At 41.4% G+C, this 18,184-nt stretch overlaps 3 protein-coding genes and 1 pseudogene across 4 annotated transcripts; 1 reads left to right on the top strand and 3 right to left on the bottom strand.

The window, feature by feature from the left end:
* Positions 1–404: 404 nt before the first annotated feature.
* Positions 405–1,933, bottom strand: LOC104798540. Its single transcript, XM_010520677.2, has 4 exons — positions 1,794–1,933; positions 1,157–1,247; positions 900–979; positions 405–787 (listed from the first exon to the last, which is right to left on the bottom strand). The coding sequence occupies exons 2-4, from the start codon at positions 1,223–1,225 to the stop codon at positions 553–555; spliced, it is 384 nt and encodes a 127-aa protein (XP_010518979.1). The 5' UTR covers positions 1,226–1,247; positions 1,794–1,933; the 3' UTR covers positions 405–552.
* A 480-nt stretch (positions 1,934–2,413) lies between these two features.
* Positions 2,414–12,852, top strand: LOC104798539 (LRR receptor-like serine/threonine-protein kinase FEI 1). Of its 2 annotated transcripts, none has more exons than XM_010520675.2 (14): positions 2,414–2,554; positions 3,289–3,524; positions 3,654–3,789; positions 3,874–3,945; positions 4,037–4,108; positions 4,274–4,345; positions 10,284–10,355; positions 10,462–10,533; positions 10,752–10,846; positions 10,999–11,151; positions 11,283–11,615; positions 11,694–11,939; positions 12,021–12,154; positions 12,248–12,852. In XM_010520675.2, the coding sequence occupies exons 2-14, from the start codon at positions 3,428–3,430 to the stop codon at positions 12,464–12,466; spliced, it is 1,773 nt and encodes a 590-aa protein (XP_010518977.1). In that variant the 5' UTR covers positions 2,414–2,554; positions 3,289–3,427; the 3' UTR covers positions 12,467–12,852. The 2 variants fall into 2 exon arrangements, with proteins under 2 accessions (XP_010518977.1, XP_010518978.1); XM_010520676.2 differs by lacking the exon at positions 2,414–2,554 and adding an exon at positions 2,808–2,913.
* Positions 12,853–12,963: 111 nt separating this feature from the next.
* LOC104798538 (SH3 domain-containing protein 1-like) lies at positions 12,964–16,035 on the bottom strand. The gene is made up of 10 exons (XM_010520673.1): positions 15,739–16,035; positions 15,329–15,442; positions 15,007–15,076; positions 14,775–14,923; positions 14,501–14,602; positions 14,211–14,411; positions 13,924–13,986; positions 13,677–13,835; positions 13,448–13,522; positions 12,964–13,308 (listed from the first exon to the last, which is right to left on the bottom strand). Exons 1-10 carry the CDS (start codon positions 15,796–15,798, stop codon positions 13,183–13,185), a joined length of 1,119 nt encoding a protein of 372 aa, XP_010518975.1. The 5' UTR covers positions 15,799–16,035; the 3' UTR covers positions 12,964–13,182.
* Positions 16,036–16,818: 783 nt separating this feature from the next.
* On the bottom strand, positions 16,819–17,988 carry LOC104798537 (annotated as a pseudogene).
* Between the last annotated feature and the right edge of the window lie 196 nt (positions 17,989–18,184).

Below are 18,184 nucleotides of genomic sequence, written 5' to 3'. Positions count from 1 at the left end.
TTTTCATTTTGAAATATTTTAATTATGACTAAAATAGATAAATTAATGGATTAAGGCTTTTATTTTAAAAATTGTAACAATCACCTAATCAATGTAACAAAATTCCGTCTTTGTAAAAATTCAATTTTTTTAATAAATTCAAAAGATTAATTCTTCATTATGAAATATTTTATATGACTAAAATAGATAAATTAATAAATTAAAATTGTATTTAGATATCTAGGTAATCTCTGTTGCACAATATAGAGTGGGTTTGGAAAATTTTGAAAAATACATTGTTTTTTATGGTACCGTTTGAAAAAGTACAAGATTTTTTTATGACACCATTTGAAAAGTATATTATTTTTTATGGCACAATAGGAAAGTTCAAGTGTTAAATTGGCCAAAAAACAAAAATATATTGTTTTATACAACACATTTGGTAAAATTTAGTGTTTTTTTAATGGGATTCTAAAAAAAAGAAGAATTTCTAATAAATAAATAAAAAGATTAAAACTTTAACCAAGACCAACAAACAGGTTATATGTACAAGAAGAAGATGGCTGCTGCATTCTATTTCTTGGCCTGCAATTGAGGACCTGCTTTCTTCTTGCCAAATGCCCTGCTTTTGCTTTCTAGTTCATCATCATCATCATCATCATCATGATAGCTATTCTTGTTAGAAAAGGGAACAGTTTTCGCATGTTTTCTTCTCCCTGCATCCAACTTCCCTTGCAGTTTCCGGTCGAGTGGATCATCTGAAGGTCGACGCTTTGTTTGCTTCGACACTTTTGCACCAAGACCAAGCCTAAGATGAAGTCTATTGTTTATAGATATGCTCGGTATTTGCATATAAAAAAAGATCAGCTTGATGCAAAATTGACATTTGAGATTAGATACTGGACACTACTGTCACTGACCTATGAGGTCGAAGAGCGAGTTCTGGTTCAGTTTCTTCATCTTCTGTGGGCTTTGACATGTCCTTGACCCATTGTTCGGCCTTGCATTTTAATATAAAAAACCATGAATACGAGAGGAACTCGGTAGCAAGACAAGCAAGAATTTTCAGACATGATAGACAAAGTATGCAAGAGGGTCAATACACATTAGTATCACGATTCACGAGCAAGACAAAATCCACTTCCAGCTAGCTCCATGAACAGATGTGAAGTCTTACAAGTTTGAAAGCTGTGTCCAATTTGAAAATCTGAGGAGGAACCTTCTTCTTCGACGCTTCACTTGTCATTGCATCAACAAAAATAAACTTCCTGCAGTTCCCAGAAAAAGCAGAGAACATTCACCACATGAACCCAAGAATCCTAAAAAGGTACATACCCATGAAATTTCCAAACATCAAGAACATAGAACAAGTCCTGTAATAATCCACAGCTGTTTCTATACAAATCTCAATAGATTTCCAAATTTTTACATTCCCAATTCCTTAACCTACCCTCCAGGAGCATACTGCCCACTGAAAAGAACAAGGCGAAGTGTAACTGAAAAGAACGAAGTGACATGAACTGAACAACCTATACGCATACAAACAATTCCATATCAACTGCAGATAAAATCCGCAGGTTATCAAAGGAATCGTATGAACAAAGAGCTCTAAACTGAACGACGGGTCAAACCCGTTTTGAACTTCAGAGCCTCCATGGACGCAATACAAAATCTGCACTTAATCGAGCCTCCGAAATCACAAAATCTGCAATAAAAGCGAAACCCTATGTTCCTAACAACCGAAACCCTCTCCACACGGACGAACGAGAAACAAAACCCTAACCATATCAATCAAAATCGAAACCCCGACTGACCAGAAATCGAACAACCGAAACCCCGACTGAGGACTGAGGAAGAACTCGACGGCGACGGCGACGGCGACGCTTGCGACTGTAAGGGGTGTCGAGCCTTTTGGTTGATGACAAATCGAGCTCCAGGTCGAGGCTCGAATGGAAGACGGTTTTGGGTTTTTAAAATTAAAAAAAAAAATTGTAAATTCGGTTTTTCTAAAAATTTTAAAAATCAATTTAATAAAATAATTAATTAAAATTTTAAAAATTCTATTTTTCTAACCTATAAATACTATAAAAACACAGCAAAAACAAAAACCAAACATTCAAAATTTCAAAATAAAAAGCATCATCTAATCTCGACCGATTCGATTTTACTAAACCGTTTCGGTTTTCCCACTTAGACCGGTTTACACGGGCCCACTAGTATTTCCAATGGGCTTTAGGGCTAAATAGGCCCAATAAGGGTTTTATCCGGCTCGCGTGATAATTGGATTTATTTCATTAGAGACGTTAGATAAAGAAAGTCACGGTCGGCACGTGCGCGGGTCACGGTCGGCACGTGCTAGCCCCCCCACTTCGCCCCTCAACTTTTATTTTTTAACGGAACACAAACACTCTCTCACTACTTTCCCTCTCCTCACTTTTTATCGTATCATAAATCACAGCACACCAATAAAAGCCAGATTTTTTTTTTGGGTATAATCGTATACTTGCTTTACAGCTCAATAGCGTCTTCTTCTTCTTCTTCGTCGTCGTCCTCCTCTTCGCGGATCCATTTAGAGGTTTTTTTTTCCATTTTTCGAAATTCTGTTTTCTTTCATATTTTCGTGAATGTTGGTGTGTGTTTTTCTCTGCTCGTTGTTTTGGCAGTCGGGTTTTTGTTTGATTTTCAGTTGAATTGTTGATCTATTTCGGTTCCGATTGCTAAAGTGTTTGAATCTTCTGCATTCCTGTACTGGGACTGTAATGGCGCCTCTGAATTTCGCTGATTGCTGCTATACTCGTGAGCTGCCTGAGCTAGGGGTATAGGGAGGGAATTTCACTCTCGCTTTCTGATTCTGGGAATTGGGAAATGGGTCTGATCCGTTTGATGCAACCTCACTGTTCTGGGTAGCGAAAATTTAGATGGGAGCATGCAAAGGTTGTGCATTTGATAGATTGTGGCGAGCTTGATGTATAATTGAGGAGAAGTAATTTCGTTTCGAGATTAATAATGCATTGACCTCACTCTAGGGTTCTTCTGCTGTGTATTTGTAGATTTTACTTTGATGATTTGGGCAAGCTATCTCGTAGATGGCCTTGCTGTGTTCCACAATAAAGGATGTGAATTCTAGAGATTCATTGTTCCAAGAAGTTTTCGTTTCAATTAAACTTTATCTTTTCTCATTGTGAGCTTGATGTGGTTATTAATGTGGATGTTGGTAATGTCTTTGGAAATTGCTTTACCCGGTTCGAGTTTGCACAGATTGAGTAATCCTCATTGAGATACTTATGAAACCTTCTTCTTTGTTTCCAGGAGGACCACTCTTTTTTAATTTGTGCGTAATTATGGCGTCATCGAGCAGATGATTATATGCTTCGAGGAGAACATACATGCTGGAGTCTGTTCTTTCCGATGATTGGTTGTAGTTATACTAGGCTTGAACAGTGCCATCATGGGCATCTGTCTGATGAAATGCTGCTCCTCATGGCTTCTTCTGACCTCATTGCTTTGTGCCCTAACAAATAGAAATCGCGCAATTAGTCCTGATGGTAAAAACAATACATTTCCCTTGCTTGTTCGCATGTGTTTGTGCTTCAAGGTTGGATGATCACCATTGATTTCATTGTAAACCTCAATAGGGCTCTCAACCCCTTTCGCATCTTTTTCTAATTCTCCAGGTGAGGCACTTCTGAGTTTCAGAAATGGAATTACTAGTTCTGATGGTGTCATCGGTCAGTGGAGACCCGAAGATCCTGATCCATGTAAATGGAAGGGGGTGACATGTGATGTGAAAACCAAACGAGTTATAGCTTTGTAAGTTCTGAATTTGTTTTTCGTGGATTTTGAACCTTAAGATGCTTTACATTCTTTTCGTTCTCTAATCTTTCACATGTGCAGGAGTCTTACATATCACAAACTAAGTGGACCTTTGTCTCCGGCTCTCGGGAAACTTGACCAGATGAAGCTTCTGTATGTTCTTTCTTACCTTGTTTCTTTCTAACTTTTGCTTAGAATATGCTTGTACCCTGCTGATTATATTTGTATTTGTGTGTCATTGCAGAATGCTTCACAACAATAATATCTATGGGTCAATACCTACAGAATTGGGTAATTGCACAACATTGCAGGGAATGTAAGTCCATTCCCAACACTTATGATAATCTTACATCATTCTAAGAACCAAAGGGTTTTGTCATACTCATCAGAATTTTTACTTAGCTTACAAGAATGAGAGAGAGAGTCTCTAAAGTTTTAATTTTTTTTTTCATGCATTTCTTTCCTTCCATGTTTTATGCAGATACTTGCAGGGCAACTACTTGAGTGGATCAATCCCAAGTGAACTGGGAAACCTGTCAGAGCTTCAAAATCTGTATGTCGCTCCATTCCATATCTTTGTAGAAAACATGTGCATTCTTTGGCTCTGCACTCTGTATTTTTTTTTACCATTCTCGTAGTGACCCCTATATATATCACTTGCCCAAATTCAAAAAAGATACGCAGATTGTATTCCTCGCAGCAAGAAATACAACGTTGAGCTTGTTTATTGAGAGGCTCTACTCTCCCCTTTCCTCACTTTCTCTCTATTTTTCTGGATACCTCTCACCATACAGACTCACCATAGATATAGGACTAGCTAATTAACCAGCTGATGTGTCAGCATAAACGACAGCTAGGCAAAAATAGAAATAAGAAATGACCGACAGGTGATAACAACCTTGGAATCTTCATAACGGATTTTATTCTTCTCCCATGCGTTCCTTGCTCCCCTTAATTCAGCGTCCCATTAGACTTCTCCTTCTTCTGGGCTTGTCTCTTGCTGGGCCGCCTCCTTCTTCCTGGTGCGTCTCCTGACGAAGGCCCGAAATGGCTTATCAATACCCCGCCCCTGGAGACGAAGCTTGTCCGCAAGCTTAAAATCTGGGAATTGCTCTGCGATGAACTCAGCTAGCTCCCAGGTTACGTCGTGTCGAGGAGTGTTCAGCCATTCAATCAGAACTTCCAGTTGACCCTGGGAGTTATAGCGGCTGTCAAGCAGTGATTCAGGAGTTGCCAGCAACTGGAGGTCTGCAGACAGTTGAGGCGGAAGTGCCGATGGTTGAAAATCCGAGCCAACCGCCTGTTTCAGCTGGGACACATGAAAAACCGGGTGAACTTTGGACTCGGGTGGAAGGATAAGGCGATAAGCAACTTGCCCGATGCGGGCCTGCACCTCAAAAGGCCCATAGAACCTTGCTGCCAGCTTCTGAAAGGGTCGACGAGCCAACGACTGTTGCCGATATGGTCTGAGTTTCAAGAAAACCCAGTCCCCTGGTTTGAAAATCACCTCCCTCCGATGAGAATCCGCCTGAAACTTCATCCGTTGCTGTGCTCGCATGAGGTGCTGTTTAAGTTCAGTGAGCATGACATCTCTGTCCAGCAATTCCCGCTCGAGTTCGAAATTAACGGTTGAACCCCTCTCAAAACGAATAATGTGGGGAGGTTCCCGACCATAAACCGCTGCAAATGGAGTTGTCTTTAGGGAGGAATGGTACGAAGAATTGTACCAGAATTCTGCCCAGTGGAGAAACTTAGCCCATTGCCTCGGATGACTGCAAGCAAAACAGCGGAGGTATGTCTCTATACAGCGGTTAACCACCTCCGATTGCCCGTCCGTTTGTGGGTGGAAAGCCGTGCTGAATTTGAGTTTCGTCCCAGCTAAACGGAATAACTCTGTCCAGAAATTGCTGAGAAAAACCCGATCACGGTCAGATACTATGGATTTGGGAAACCCATGTAAACGTATTACTTCTTTGGCAAACGCCCGGGCCACATCGACTGCCGAGAAGGGATGCTTCAGACAAATAAAATGCCCATACTTCGATAATCTGTCGATGACCACCAAGATGACATCGAAACCCGTGGAGCGAGGAAGTCCTTCTATAAAGTCCATTGATAGGTCTTCCCATATACTGTCCGGAATGGGCAGCGGTTGTAATAACCCCCCTGGCGAGAGAGTCGAATATTTCTGCTGCTGGCAGATGAGACACTTAGCCACATACTGTTGTATGGTCTGTTTCATACCTTCCCAGTAAAACATAGATTGGATGCGTTTGAGGGTTTTTAGAACCCCCGAGTGACCACCCATTGGTCCATCATGAAATTCCTGAAGGATCAACGGAATGAAGGTTGAAGAACTCGGAATGACAAAACGATCTTTGTGGAGAAGGTTACCTTGGCGGATATGAAACCCGGCCGGAGCCTCCGAGTTATTTTGTAACCTGCTTACAATGGTCGAGAGGACAGGATCAGCTAGTACTTCCCTGCGAACCTCCTCCAATTGAATGGACTGTGGGACAGATAATGCATACAGCATGGTGAGGGATGCAATTCCTGACGAGACTGGAATCCTGGAAAGTCCGTCTGCTGCCTTATTCTCGATACCCGGTTTGTACACAATCTCGAAGTCGTATCCCAGCAATTTTGAAAACCAACGCTGATATTCCATAGAGACTTCCCGTTGTTCCAGCAGAAATTTCAGTGCTCGTTGATCCGTATGAACAACGAATTTCCTACCCATTAAGTAGTGACGCCACCTTTGGATTGCGAGGACGATGGCCATAAGTTCCCGCTCGTAAATAGGCCTGATCTGTTCTCTCGCAGAGAGAGATCTGCTGAAAAACGCAATGGGTCTGTGTTTCTGCATCAATACCGCGCCGATCCCAAACCCCGAAGCGTCCGCTTCCACCACAAATAGGTCTGTAAAATCCGGTAGTGCCAAAACAGGGGCTGTGAGCATAGCCTGTTTGAGTTGGTTGAAAGCCCTGGTCGCTTCCTCTGACCAGACGAAATTATCCTTCTTGAGGAGTTGAGTTAATGGCTTTGCTATGATCCCGTAGTGCTGGACAAATCGCCGATAGTACCCCGTTAATCCCAAAAATCCTCTGAGCTCGCGGATGTTTGTAGGATGGGGCCACTCCTTGACCGCGACCGTCTTACTCGGATCGGTGGTGACTCCTTCTCTGGAAATCACATGACCCAAATAATCAATTTGGCTCTTGCCAAATTGGCATTTGGACAGGTTTGCATACAGCTGATGATGCTTGAGAGTAGCCAGAACTTCGCGCAGATGGTTTTGATGGCCCTCCATTGTCTTACTGTACACGAGTATATCATCAAAAAAGACTAAAACGAACCGGCGAAGGAATGGACGAAAGATGTCATTCATCATTGCTTGGAAGGTGGCCGGTGCATTTGTCAATCCGAAAGGCATTACCAGAAATTCGTAGTGCCCTTCATGCGTGCGGAAAGCAGTCTTTGCGATGTCTGCCGGCTTCATACGGATTTGGTGATAACCCGACCTCAAATCCAGTTTCGAAAATACCACAGCTCCAAATAGCTCATCCAACAGTTGGTCAATCATCGGGATTGGGTACTTATCTGGAATTGTGACCCGGTTTAAGGCCCGATAGTCAACACAAAAGCGCCAGCTCCCGTTTCTCTTTCGGACTAACAGAACAGGGCTGGAGAAAGGGCTTGTGCTTGGGCGAACGATGCCGGCTTGTAACATCTCGCTGACCAGTCGTTCAATCTCGCCTTTGTGGGCATGAGGATATCTGTATGGTCTAACGCTGATCGGGCCTGTGTTCGGCTGAAGTGGTATTCCGTGTTCGTTACCTCTCTCGGGTGGGAGACCATGAGGTTCAGCGAACACCCCCTCAAACCGGGAGAGTATGGGCTGGAGTGATGGTGGAATGTCCGATTGTTTCGTGGTGTTCCTTTCGACAGAGCTGAGATCAACCAAATACCCATTGTCTCCCTGTGATACGGATTTAAGCAGTGATTTAAATGTTACCAATGATTTATGCAGGAGTGGATCCCCCGTCAGTGTGATTGTCGATCCATCCCTTTCAAATCGCATCTCCAGCTTGTCGAAATCCAATAATATCCTCCCCAAGGTCCGAAGCCACTGAACGCCCAAAATTATGTCGGCACTGCCTAACTCGAGGAGAAGCAGGTCCGTCCATATGGTGACATCCTGGAGTTGTAGGCGAACGTTCCGGCAAATCCCATTGCCGCGCACTGTCAACCCCGTGCCCAGTGATACGCCGTAGTGTGGAATCGATTCCGGCGTAAGGTGTAACTGGGAAACCACGGCAGCTGAAACAAAATTATGCGTTGCGCCCGAATCGATTAGTACCACCACTGGTCTCTCATTGATGAAACCCCGGACTTTCAGAGTTTTGGGAGATGTAATGCCCATCATTGAATTTAACGAGAGACCCGCCATTTCTGTTACGTCGCCGTTGGTATCATTGGTGGCCAGCTCCGAAGGTTCAGAACTCGGGTCTGGTGGTGCATCCTCGTCTTCGACTACCAAAACCTGCAAATCCCGATTCTTGCAGCGGTGCCCAGGGAAATACCTTTCATCACAACGATAACACAGGCCCCTCTTGCGCCGATCCTCCATCTGAGAATCGGAAATCCGGCGAGGGTTGAACACCGGAGACGGCGACACAATGTCTGAAGCTGGGACAGGAGTTGTCGGTGGGAAAGAAGAACCCAGACCTTCGTTCTTTTTAGAGTTATTGCCACGTGTCTGCCAAGAAGAATTATTTGTTGGCAGTGATACTGTCCGAAACGCAGCCGTATTGGGCCCAGGCTGTTTGAAAGCCCGGTTCTCTCTCGTTTTGGGCCAGGCCGCTGGATGGCAAAGAGGGTTGCGATCGAAGCGTATTGCCATCGAAATGGTCTGGGCCAGCCCGGAAGGGTGAAATAGGTCCAGCATGTCGCGTAATTCGGGTCGAAGCCCGTTTCGGAAAACACCTTCGAGAAACTCGTGTGGGCAGTGACGCAGCTGAGCTAGAATTTCTTCAAAATCTCGCAAATAGTCGAGTACTGTAGATGTCTGGCGCAACGTCAGCAAGCGGTTGATGACGGACCCCGAAATCATCTCGTCGAACCTTTCCAAAATACGAAACTTGAAATCTCGCCAGTCCAAAAAGGGTTGATTTTCCTGCTGCCAGTTATACCAGTGGAGCACTTCGCCGTCGATGCTCATAGCAGCAAGGGCCAACCGTTCTCCGTCAGGGATTTTACCGAGTGTGAAATAACGCTCGGCACGCACAATCCAACCTGCGACATTACAACCTTCGAAAATGGGCATTTCAATCTTACGAAGGTTAAGCTCGGTACCAGCGATATATGGAGCCCCGGTCTCCTCGATGGTCGCTGGTCTCTGGGCGTCGATGATGGTCTGGAGTAAGAACCCCGGAGGTAGCGGAGTGGAGTCGACTGGTGCCTTCCCATCACGTCGGAACAGTTCCTGGGCACAAGAGGATGGTTCAGCGGAATCGGCTGTTGCCGGTGATGGTTGTTCACGCATCTCACCGAGCAGGAGGCACAGCTTTTCCAGTAACTTTTCCATCGCCGGTATTTTGGCGACGTCCTTCTGCAACCCGATGACGCTGGATTGCAACTCTCCCATGTTGGTTTGAATCGAGCCCACGCTAGTCTCCAGATGAGAAAACCTAGTGTTGACTGAATCCTCCAAATCCGTGCGGTGTTGATCTTTCGGCGGCATGGCTGGATCGCTGTGGCTCTGATACCAATGTAATACGTTTGTAAAAAAAAGATACGCAGATTGTATTCCTCGCAGCAAGAAATACAACGTTGAGCTTGTTTATTGAGAGGCTCTACTCTCCCCTTTCCTCACTTTCTCTCTATTTTTCTGGATACCTCTCACCATACAGACTCACCATAGATATAGGACTAGCTAATTAACCAGCTGATGTGTCAGCATAAACGACAGCTAGGCAAAAATAGAAATAAGAAATGACCGACAGGTGATAACAACCTTGGAATCTTCATAACGGATTTTATTCTTCTCCCATGCGTTCCTTGCTCCCCTTAATTCAGCGTCCCATTAGACTTCTCCTTCTTCTGGGCTTGTCTCTTGCTGGGCCGCCTCCTTCTTCCTGGTGCGTCTCCTGACGAAGGCCCGAAATGGCTTATCAAATTCCCTCTCCATTTCAAGCTTCCCAGAGTCAACCATGTAGTTGACAGCAAAAGCTACTTATCACTCTCCATGCTTTAACAATTCTGAAATTGACTATGCCTCTAATTGTTGTGAACCTTAAATGGCCTCGTGAATTAGATAGACATGAAGTTGCACCTAATTCCTGATAATCAGGTATCAGAACTCATTTTTTAATATCCACCAACCATATTATATTGTCAACTTCGTGATGGATGTAAAACTCATAGACATGAAGGTACCATATTGTTTTACACTGAGTTATTGTTGATTTTTAACAAATTTCTTTCTCCAGGGACATCTCGAGCAATTCTCTGAGTGGAGCTATCCCTGCCTCGCTTGGGCATTTGGAAAAGCTTACGGAATTGTGAGTGGCTTCTTGCAGGCGCTGCTATCTTTTAAAACTTTCATGCTTATTTGTCAAGGTTTCACAGCCGGTGTTACTAACTATGCTGATCTTTGTTCTTTTGAAGCAATGTCTCAAACAATTTTCTGGTGGGGCAGATACCATTTGATGGAGTGTTTGCTAAATTTCTAAAGGACTCGTAAGTACAATTTACCATTACCCTTTTTCCCCGTCCACAGTTTGAGAATAGAGAGAGAGAGAGGTTCTAAAGAAATCTTCTACACAGATGTTCTGTTATATTTGAGATTAGGTCACTGGGAACATTTTAACAGCATCATTTTGCTAGCTTGTCTGGATATGAAAGTGAGAAATAAAACAAAGGTTCCTATCTTGATTTCTGAAGTGGTGTATCTGCAGCTTCAATGGGAATCTTAAATTGTGTGGAAAGCAAATTGATGTCGATTGCAAAGATGACAGTGGAAACCCTTCCAGAGATTCCCAGTCTACAACAGGTAAATCAATAAATCGGTCTCAATCAACTTGCTCTCATCAGTATACTCTACTGGTTATTGACTCATTTAGCAGTTTCATGAAATTGACTGTCCAATGTTATGATACTGATGAAACTATATAATCTGCCTTACAATTGTATGTCAAAATCAAGGAGGGAAGAAGAATTCAGGCCAGCTGCTCATTAGTGCTTCAGCAACCGTTGGAGCACTGCTTCTGGTGGCGCTTATGTGTTTCTGGGGATGCTTTCTTTATAAAAAGCTCGGTAAAGTCGAGAGCAAAAGCCTTGCAATGGATGTTGGTGGAGGTGAGGCATATACTGAAACTCTCTGAATGGATAATCTGTCCATAGAATCTCGTAAGTTTTCAGTTTAGAATTTCACGAAATGACCAATGAGTATCGATCGATATGCTTTTTTTTTTTTTTTGTAAATTTAGGTGCATCTATTGTGATGTTCCATGGAGATTTTCCCTACTCTTCCAAGGACATTATCAAGAAGCTGGAAATGTTGAATGAAGAGCACATAATTGGCATTGGAGGCTTCGGAACGGTATACAAGCTCGCCATGGATGATGGCAATGTATTCGCCTTGAAAAGGATAGTAAAGTTGAACGAAGGGTTTGATCGGTTTTTTGAGAGGGAGCTCGAAATTCTGGGAAGCATCAAGCATCGTTACCTAGTGAATCTACGTGGATATTGCAATTCTCCCACTTCAAAGCTACTGCTATACGATTACCTGCCGGGTGGTACCCTTGATGAAGCTCTTCATGGTAAGACCCTCTTCTCTCTTTAACGGTTTTTATTATCGCTATTACCACCGAAAATAATATAAATTTCGATTTTCGTAGAGAGAGGCGAGCAGCTCGACTGGGATTCACGTGTAAATATCATAGTAGGAGCGGCAAAAGGGTTAGCGTATTTACATCATGATTGTTCTCCGAGAATTGTACATCGCGATATAAAGTCCAGCAACATTTTACTCGATGGAAATCTCGAGGCTCGGGTATCTGACTTTGGACTTGCCAAGTTGTTGGAGGATGGGGAATCTCATATTACGACCATTGTAGCAGGAACATTCGGATACTTGGCTCCAGGTATTCAATGGAAATTTCCTCGAGCCTTGCAATCTATTACAAGAACTCGCCATTAAATCCCTGTTCTTGTTTCGATGGCAGAATATATGCAAAGTGGCAGGGCAACTGAGAAGACCGACGTTTATAGTTTTGGGGTTTTGGTTCTCGAAATCTTGAGTGGAAAAGGACCCACCGATGCCTCCTACATCGAGAAAGGCCTCAACATTGTTGGATGGGTAAAATCCCGAAAGTTTCCAACTTTTTACATTCTCTTCCCAATAATCTTTTACCCCAATTGACATTTGTTTCTGATTGACCAATCTCTGCAGCTAAATCTCCTAATCAGCGAAAACCGACCACGGGAAATCGCTGATCCTAACTGTGAAGGGATGCAGATGGAAAACCTCGATGCTCTTCTATCGATCGCTACCCAGTGTGTCTCGTCCAGTCCCGAAGAGCGACCCACGATGCATCGAGTTGTCCAGTTACTTGAATCCGAGGTCATGACCCCTTGCCCGAGTGACTTCTATGATTCAAATTCCGATTGATTCACCTGAAATTGCTAATGTACTACCCGGAACTGGAATTTTTTCGCCGACTGGTTCGTTTCCGGGGAATTCTGTAACACCCTTCTGGATTCGGAATGCATCCCCATAAACCATTTCAGGGATTCTACAGGATGATGAATTCACCTGATAATGTTCAAGAACAGATGTCATTTCCTGTGATGGAGAGAAGTCTCAGATGCCAAATTTCTTTCCCAAATTTACAGGTTGGAAGCCATTCATTTCAGCCTCTCTTTTTTTTTTTAACTTTTGTTTTGAAGTTTCTGAAATTGGCAAACAAAAACACTTGATTTTGATTATGAAATTGAATGTACATGACCTTGTTTGTATGTCTTCTGATCTGAATAAACCATGGTTTCTTTTGTTGATTCTGCATCTTCATCACCTAGAATCTCAGTATCCAAACTCTTCAAGATTCTATTTTGATGATGCTTCTGTATCATTCACACCAAAATAATTATGGGTTTTACATGTTTCACAAAAAAAAAAAGTTAGATTTAAAACAAGTTTTGCAACAAAAAGTTGAATCTTATTCCCCTAACAAATTACAGAAGAAGACCCAAAAGTAGCAGACCCACAACACAAAACAAAGAAACGGCATATAGAAATTATGATACAAGAAAAACAAGCTACAGATAATAATCTCACACACAAAGATCATATTTACTAAGGGCTATATATATATATATTGAGAAAGATTACTGCTTGGGCTTTGCTTCCATGAGTTTAGTTGCAGGTGCTTTGTCTTGTTTCTCGACATAAGCTGATGGGAACCATCCGGCTTTGCCTTTACATTCTCCTTCCGACCATCCGTTAGTAGCCACCTTTTGTCCATTCATTACAACACCAAACAAAACCAAGAAATTGCATATGCATAAACATCAAAACACACCATTTATTCAACACCTATATTCTGAACTTTTCATGCTTACGTTCACGACATGGACGATGCGAGGAACATACCTTTCGAACGATGACGTAATCATCGACCCCGAGGCTCAATTCCCCATCTGATTGGGCATCAAACGGATGCACAACCTGTAAGCAAGAAATTTTTTTTAACTCTTCAAGATCATTATTCCAGTTTCATGTTAGAGTGATGATTCTAACCGATACCCGGGAAGAAGAAAGGCGATACACGGGGAAGAAGAAAGGCAAAATATGGGGATTAGGATTTAAAAAGGCTTTTTACCTTTGCAAGAAAGTTGGAATCTTTCTGATTGCCTGGTTGAAGGTGATGATTATCCCGAGATCCATTTGATTTGGTTACTTCTTCGGGATGGGCATCAGTCACATTCTCGATGGATAGCGGCTGTGGAGATGATTCCGTAGCTTCTTCCTCAGTGACCATCTGAACATTACGAGGAAATCAAGACCTAAGTGACTGGTAACCTAATGCTTGATATTTATCCGTTATTTATATATCGCAAGATTCAGACCTCAGAATATAGCTTATCAAGGATACCAAGAGCATGACGATGGTAAGTTCTCTCAGCTTCAACCTGTATAGAAATTACCATTTTCGAAGTTAACACATGGAAATAATAAAAAGAAAAAAACTCAAAACCTTAGGATTGTACTCAATAGTAGAATATCTGTCGCTTCGAGTTTATATTTTTGCAGAACATTGGGATATATTAGAAAAGAACAAAGCCCCGGAGTTGTTAAGCACGATCTTTTACAGGGTGAGTTTAAACGAACGTAAAGAAAAGCGGGAGATTACTACCAGAGCAAGGAGCCGTTGAGAAGTTATTTTCTGCTGTTGACCCTCGACTTCCAACATGGCAGTGGTGGCTTCTTTCCCAAGTGCCTTCATACCGGTTTTGAGCTCCGCCAATCTCGATTCAGCATTCTTGAGCTTCATGTAACTTTCTTCAGAAATATCAGAGTCCTTTAACTTTGATCTTCGCCTCAGTACATCTGCTGCCTGATTCAGAGTTTCATCTTGCAATGAATGTCCAAGAATTCTCCAATAGAATCATCAAGAAACCAAAAAAAAAAGGTAACGACTTTTACCTGCGCTTCAACTTCTTGACGCAACCTGTCATAACGATGGACTAAATGCCGAGCATCTTCTAGAGGGGCACTATATACCATGGTACGAATTGGCTCACAAACCTAAACAGTCAAAACCTCGAAACATCATTAGAGATGGTGAACTATGCACGAAAATACAGACACGGGTAAGTATCCATGTGGTATGTGCTTGTATTTTGTGTATAGTTAATTACACATAGTTCCAAAAGGAGTGACATTGCTTAAAGTACAAGGAACCAAATTCCGAAATTACCTGTTCACCAAGAAAACCGAGGAGAGTTTCCCTCTCATCTTCCATTGACTTGTACGAGTCCCCGAAATGAAGAGCGGCTCTTGCAAGAGGCGTGTTGCCATTTTGATTCTCGTCCCCATATCTTTTACAATCTTCAGCCAACTTCCGGCCTATACATTACATCCAACAAGAATTTTATCGTTACGTCCTGAAAAAAACATGCAACAGATTGAACCAAAGGAACAGAACTTACCAATCTCTAGTAGTTTCGTGCTCGTAGCAATAAACACTTCAAGTCCACGAACAATACTCCTTTGCAAGCGCTGTGAGCAGAAGAAGAATAAGAAGAACCTTATTTTTTCGGAAACTTTAAACTTTAAAGAATAAGAAGAAGCTTATATAGGTTTATGGCAATATTTGCAGAGTTTATGTATTTTGGTAGATTGTCAAAGTCTGTGTATATTTGTATGAGAATTTCCGAAAGTTCATGTTTTTTTCTCGGGCGATTGTCGCTATAACAAAAACCACTGAGATTTTGGGGTAAATCCTTGTTGAAAGATTGTTTCTTTTTCTACCTTTGCTGCCTTTGTAGAAGTATACAGATCTTGAAGTTTCTGATGACAATGAAGCTCCTCTTCATCCACTACTACAGCATCAGCATTCACATGCCCCAAATGCTTCAATACCGCCTTCACCATTAAAACCCCAACACGATCAGACATAAACTCGAGGCAAGAACTCGTCTTTCTCAACTACCAAACAGAACCAATCGATACAAAACTGGTGAAAACAATCAAAGGTCCAATCTTTTTTTCCATTTATAGATCTAAATTGGAAGAGAAAACAAACCAAGACAGTATTTTTTCATATGAGTAACCATTCCTTATGTCAGCAAATGGCGTCAAAGCTTCAAAAGCTCCACTCTATAAATCATCATCTCCGTGGAAAAAATTGACTGAAAAACACGAAATAGAAAAGGACCCACTTGCTGTTGTCTCGCGACTTGCTCTCTGAACTTCGCCGCCTGCTTTCTTATGGCTTCCATGGCGGAAAAACAAAACCAAACAGTAAAGCCGAACTCGGTCTTTCCTCGTACCAGCGAATGCTTTCTTCAGTAGAAAGCCACAGATCGAGGGAAAAGGCGACGGATTCCGGAAAAGGGTAGTTGAAATTTCTCAGGTAGACGAAGGAGCGAAGTCATACAAGGAGAGGGAAAGTCGAACTTTCGCCATGGATGCTTTGCCTTTACAGGTGGTGGAGTTGAAGCATATACAGTTTCTGTACGAGTGGTCTTGATTTTGCCTCATTAAACTTCAATTTAATTCCGTTTAATGATCTTAATGGCTTTTTAATTATTTAATTAGAGACTAAATGATGTATGCTTCCTTTGTCTTTGTTGAAATGTCATTGTTCAATGACTTTTCATTGGACCGCCCAAAAAAAATAAAGTTTCCCATTTCAACAAAGCTATAATTATTATTATTGAATAATTAACCAAAACTATTATCTTCACTAATTTATCATGATAAATTAAAAACTAAGATAAGAAAAATAGTTGTAATCCTTCTATATTTCCAATTTGTGTTATATGTTATTTAGATTATTTTTCAATTTACTTTATTAGTTTTTTCAATAAAAAATCCCAAAAAAATATATCCAAACTTTTCAATTTTAAAAAAATTATTTTTTTATTTTATAAATATTGTCTTTTTTAAAGTTCGACAAACGTTGAATAGTAAATATCATAAGTATCAATTTATGATTTTAATATATGATGATGTAGATAATAACATATATGGTACAGTTAAAATCACAAATTCATACAATAATTGAATTTTAAAATGATAACTTTTATAAAATTTAGATTTTTTTTAATATAAAAAATGAATTCGGATTTTATATGAAAAAAATAGAGTTTAGTTTTTTTTTAAAAAAATTAATTATTTTTTTATGATTTTCCCTTTTTTTCAAATACCTCTCGATTCATATACGAATTTATATCGGTTTTTATTATTTTTAAATACATATAAATCCATATATCAATTAAAAAAACTGCCTCTCACGATTCATGAATCAAAACTTATATATACTATGAAATATTGATTCCAAATTCTCTTAATCATCAAAATCAAGATCTTTTTATGAAAGTGAATATTCATTCCCAACTCTCTAATCATCAAAATCAAATCTTGAAGAAGTCTGCTTTTTTGCTGTTCTTATAATCTCCGCAGCTTCTCGTCGCATTTTCTGCTGCTCCTTGATTGCTTTCTTCAGCAATTTTCTTTGCTCCTCCACTGATAATTTCCCTAAATCAGACAAGAATCCATCAAAGTCGACAGCTTTATCACGATCGAGTGATTTGCTGCTCTTCTTCTTCGTTGTCTTGTTGTCGGATGATTTGTTTGGAGATCGCCACATGATGCAACCGAGGGATTTCGATGGAGATAACAGATTCGACCATGAGTTTGATGATGGTTTGGACCTTGTTCTATGTTCTGGATTGTCTGGATCAGATGATGGCGGCGATGAATCTGACCTGATTCTGGGTTTCTCATTGGGAGGTTTCTGGGTTTGTTTGGCAGGCGAGAAAATTTTCCTCTCCCTTGAGGAATTCGATGAACTCGAACCGATTTTCCCAGAATCAGAGGAATCCCTAAACCCATCCGGAGGAAACCCAGATCGAGGATTCTTCCTCAAACCCGATTTCTCACCCGGATTGCGTCTGTTTCCCGAGAAAACCCGCGAATCACTGACAGAACTAGAATTCTTCGTATCACCAAATTTCCCGCCTGGGTTCCGTTTGTTTCCCGAGAAAATCCTCTGTTCATCACCACCAGACGAAGCAGAAGAATCCAATCCACTGACCCGGTTCTTCACCGGGTGGCCAAACTGCTTCTCCTTCGATGAAGATGATGGAGATTTCGTGTCCGGAATCGATTTGAGGCGACGGAATCGGGACTCGAGATCATCGGGAAGAAGAACAGAGTCGATGAAACCAGAACAGTTCATGGCGGCGACTTGCTCAAGAACAGAGAGCTCCTCGGTCTAGGAAATCAGCTCCTCCACAGCTGAATCGTCTGTGTCAGGTAGAAACCCTAAATCCGCCATCCTTGCCTGAGATTTCCCTTGAACCCAAAGATCGAAATTTCTAGGGTTTACAAAGGAATGTGAAATTCGCTTCAACGGCTAAAAATTCATGCTTTTGTCGTTGCCCTGCCCCTCTCTCTCTCTCTCTCTCTCTCTCTCTCTCTCTCTCTCTCTCTCTCCACTCGTCGTGACTTCAAAAATCACATCAATTTCTCAATTAATTGAAGTAATTTTTAATAATATAAAGGAAAATTATGGAAATTAATACTTTTAATTTGATTTGATTATTTTTTACTCTTTCCATTTTTAATATAAAGAAAAATTATGGAAATTAATACTTTTAA

Source organism: Tarenaya hassleriana, unplaced genomic scaffold (genome assembly GCF_000463585.1).
Source record: "Tarenaya hassleriana unplaced genomic scaffold, ASM46358v1 Cleome54, whole genome shotgun sequence".
NCBI classification, from domain to species: Eukaryota; Viridiplantae; Streptophyta; class Magnoliopsida; order Brassicales; family Cleomaceae; genus Tarenaya; species Tarenaya hassleriana.
Note: the sequence above shows the minus strand (reverse complement) of the source record. Positions and strands in the feature narration are given on the sequence as shown.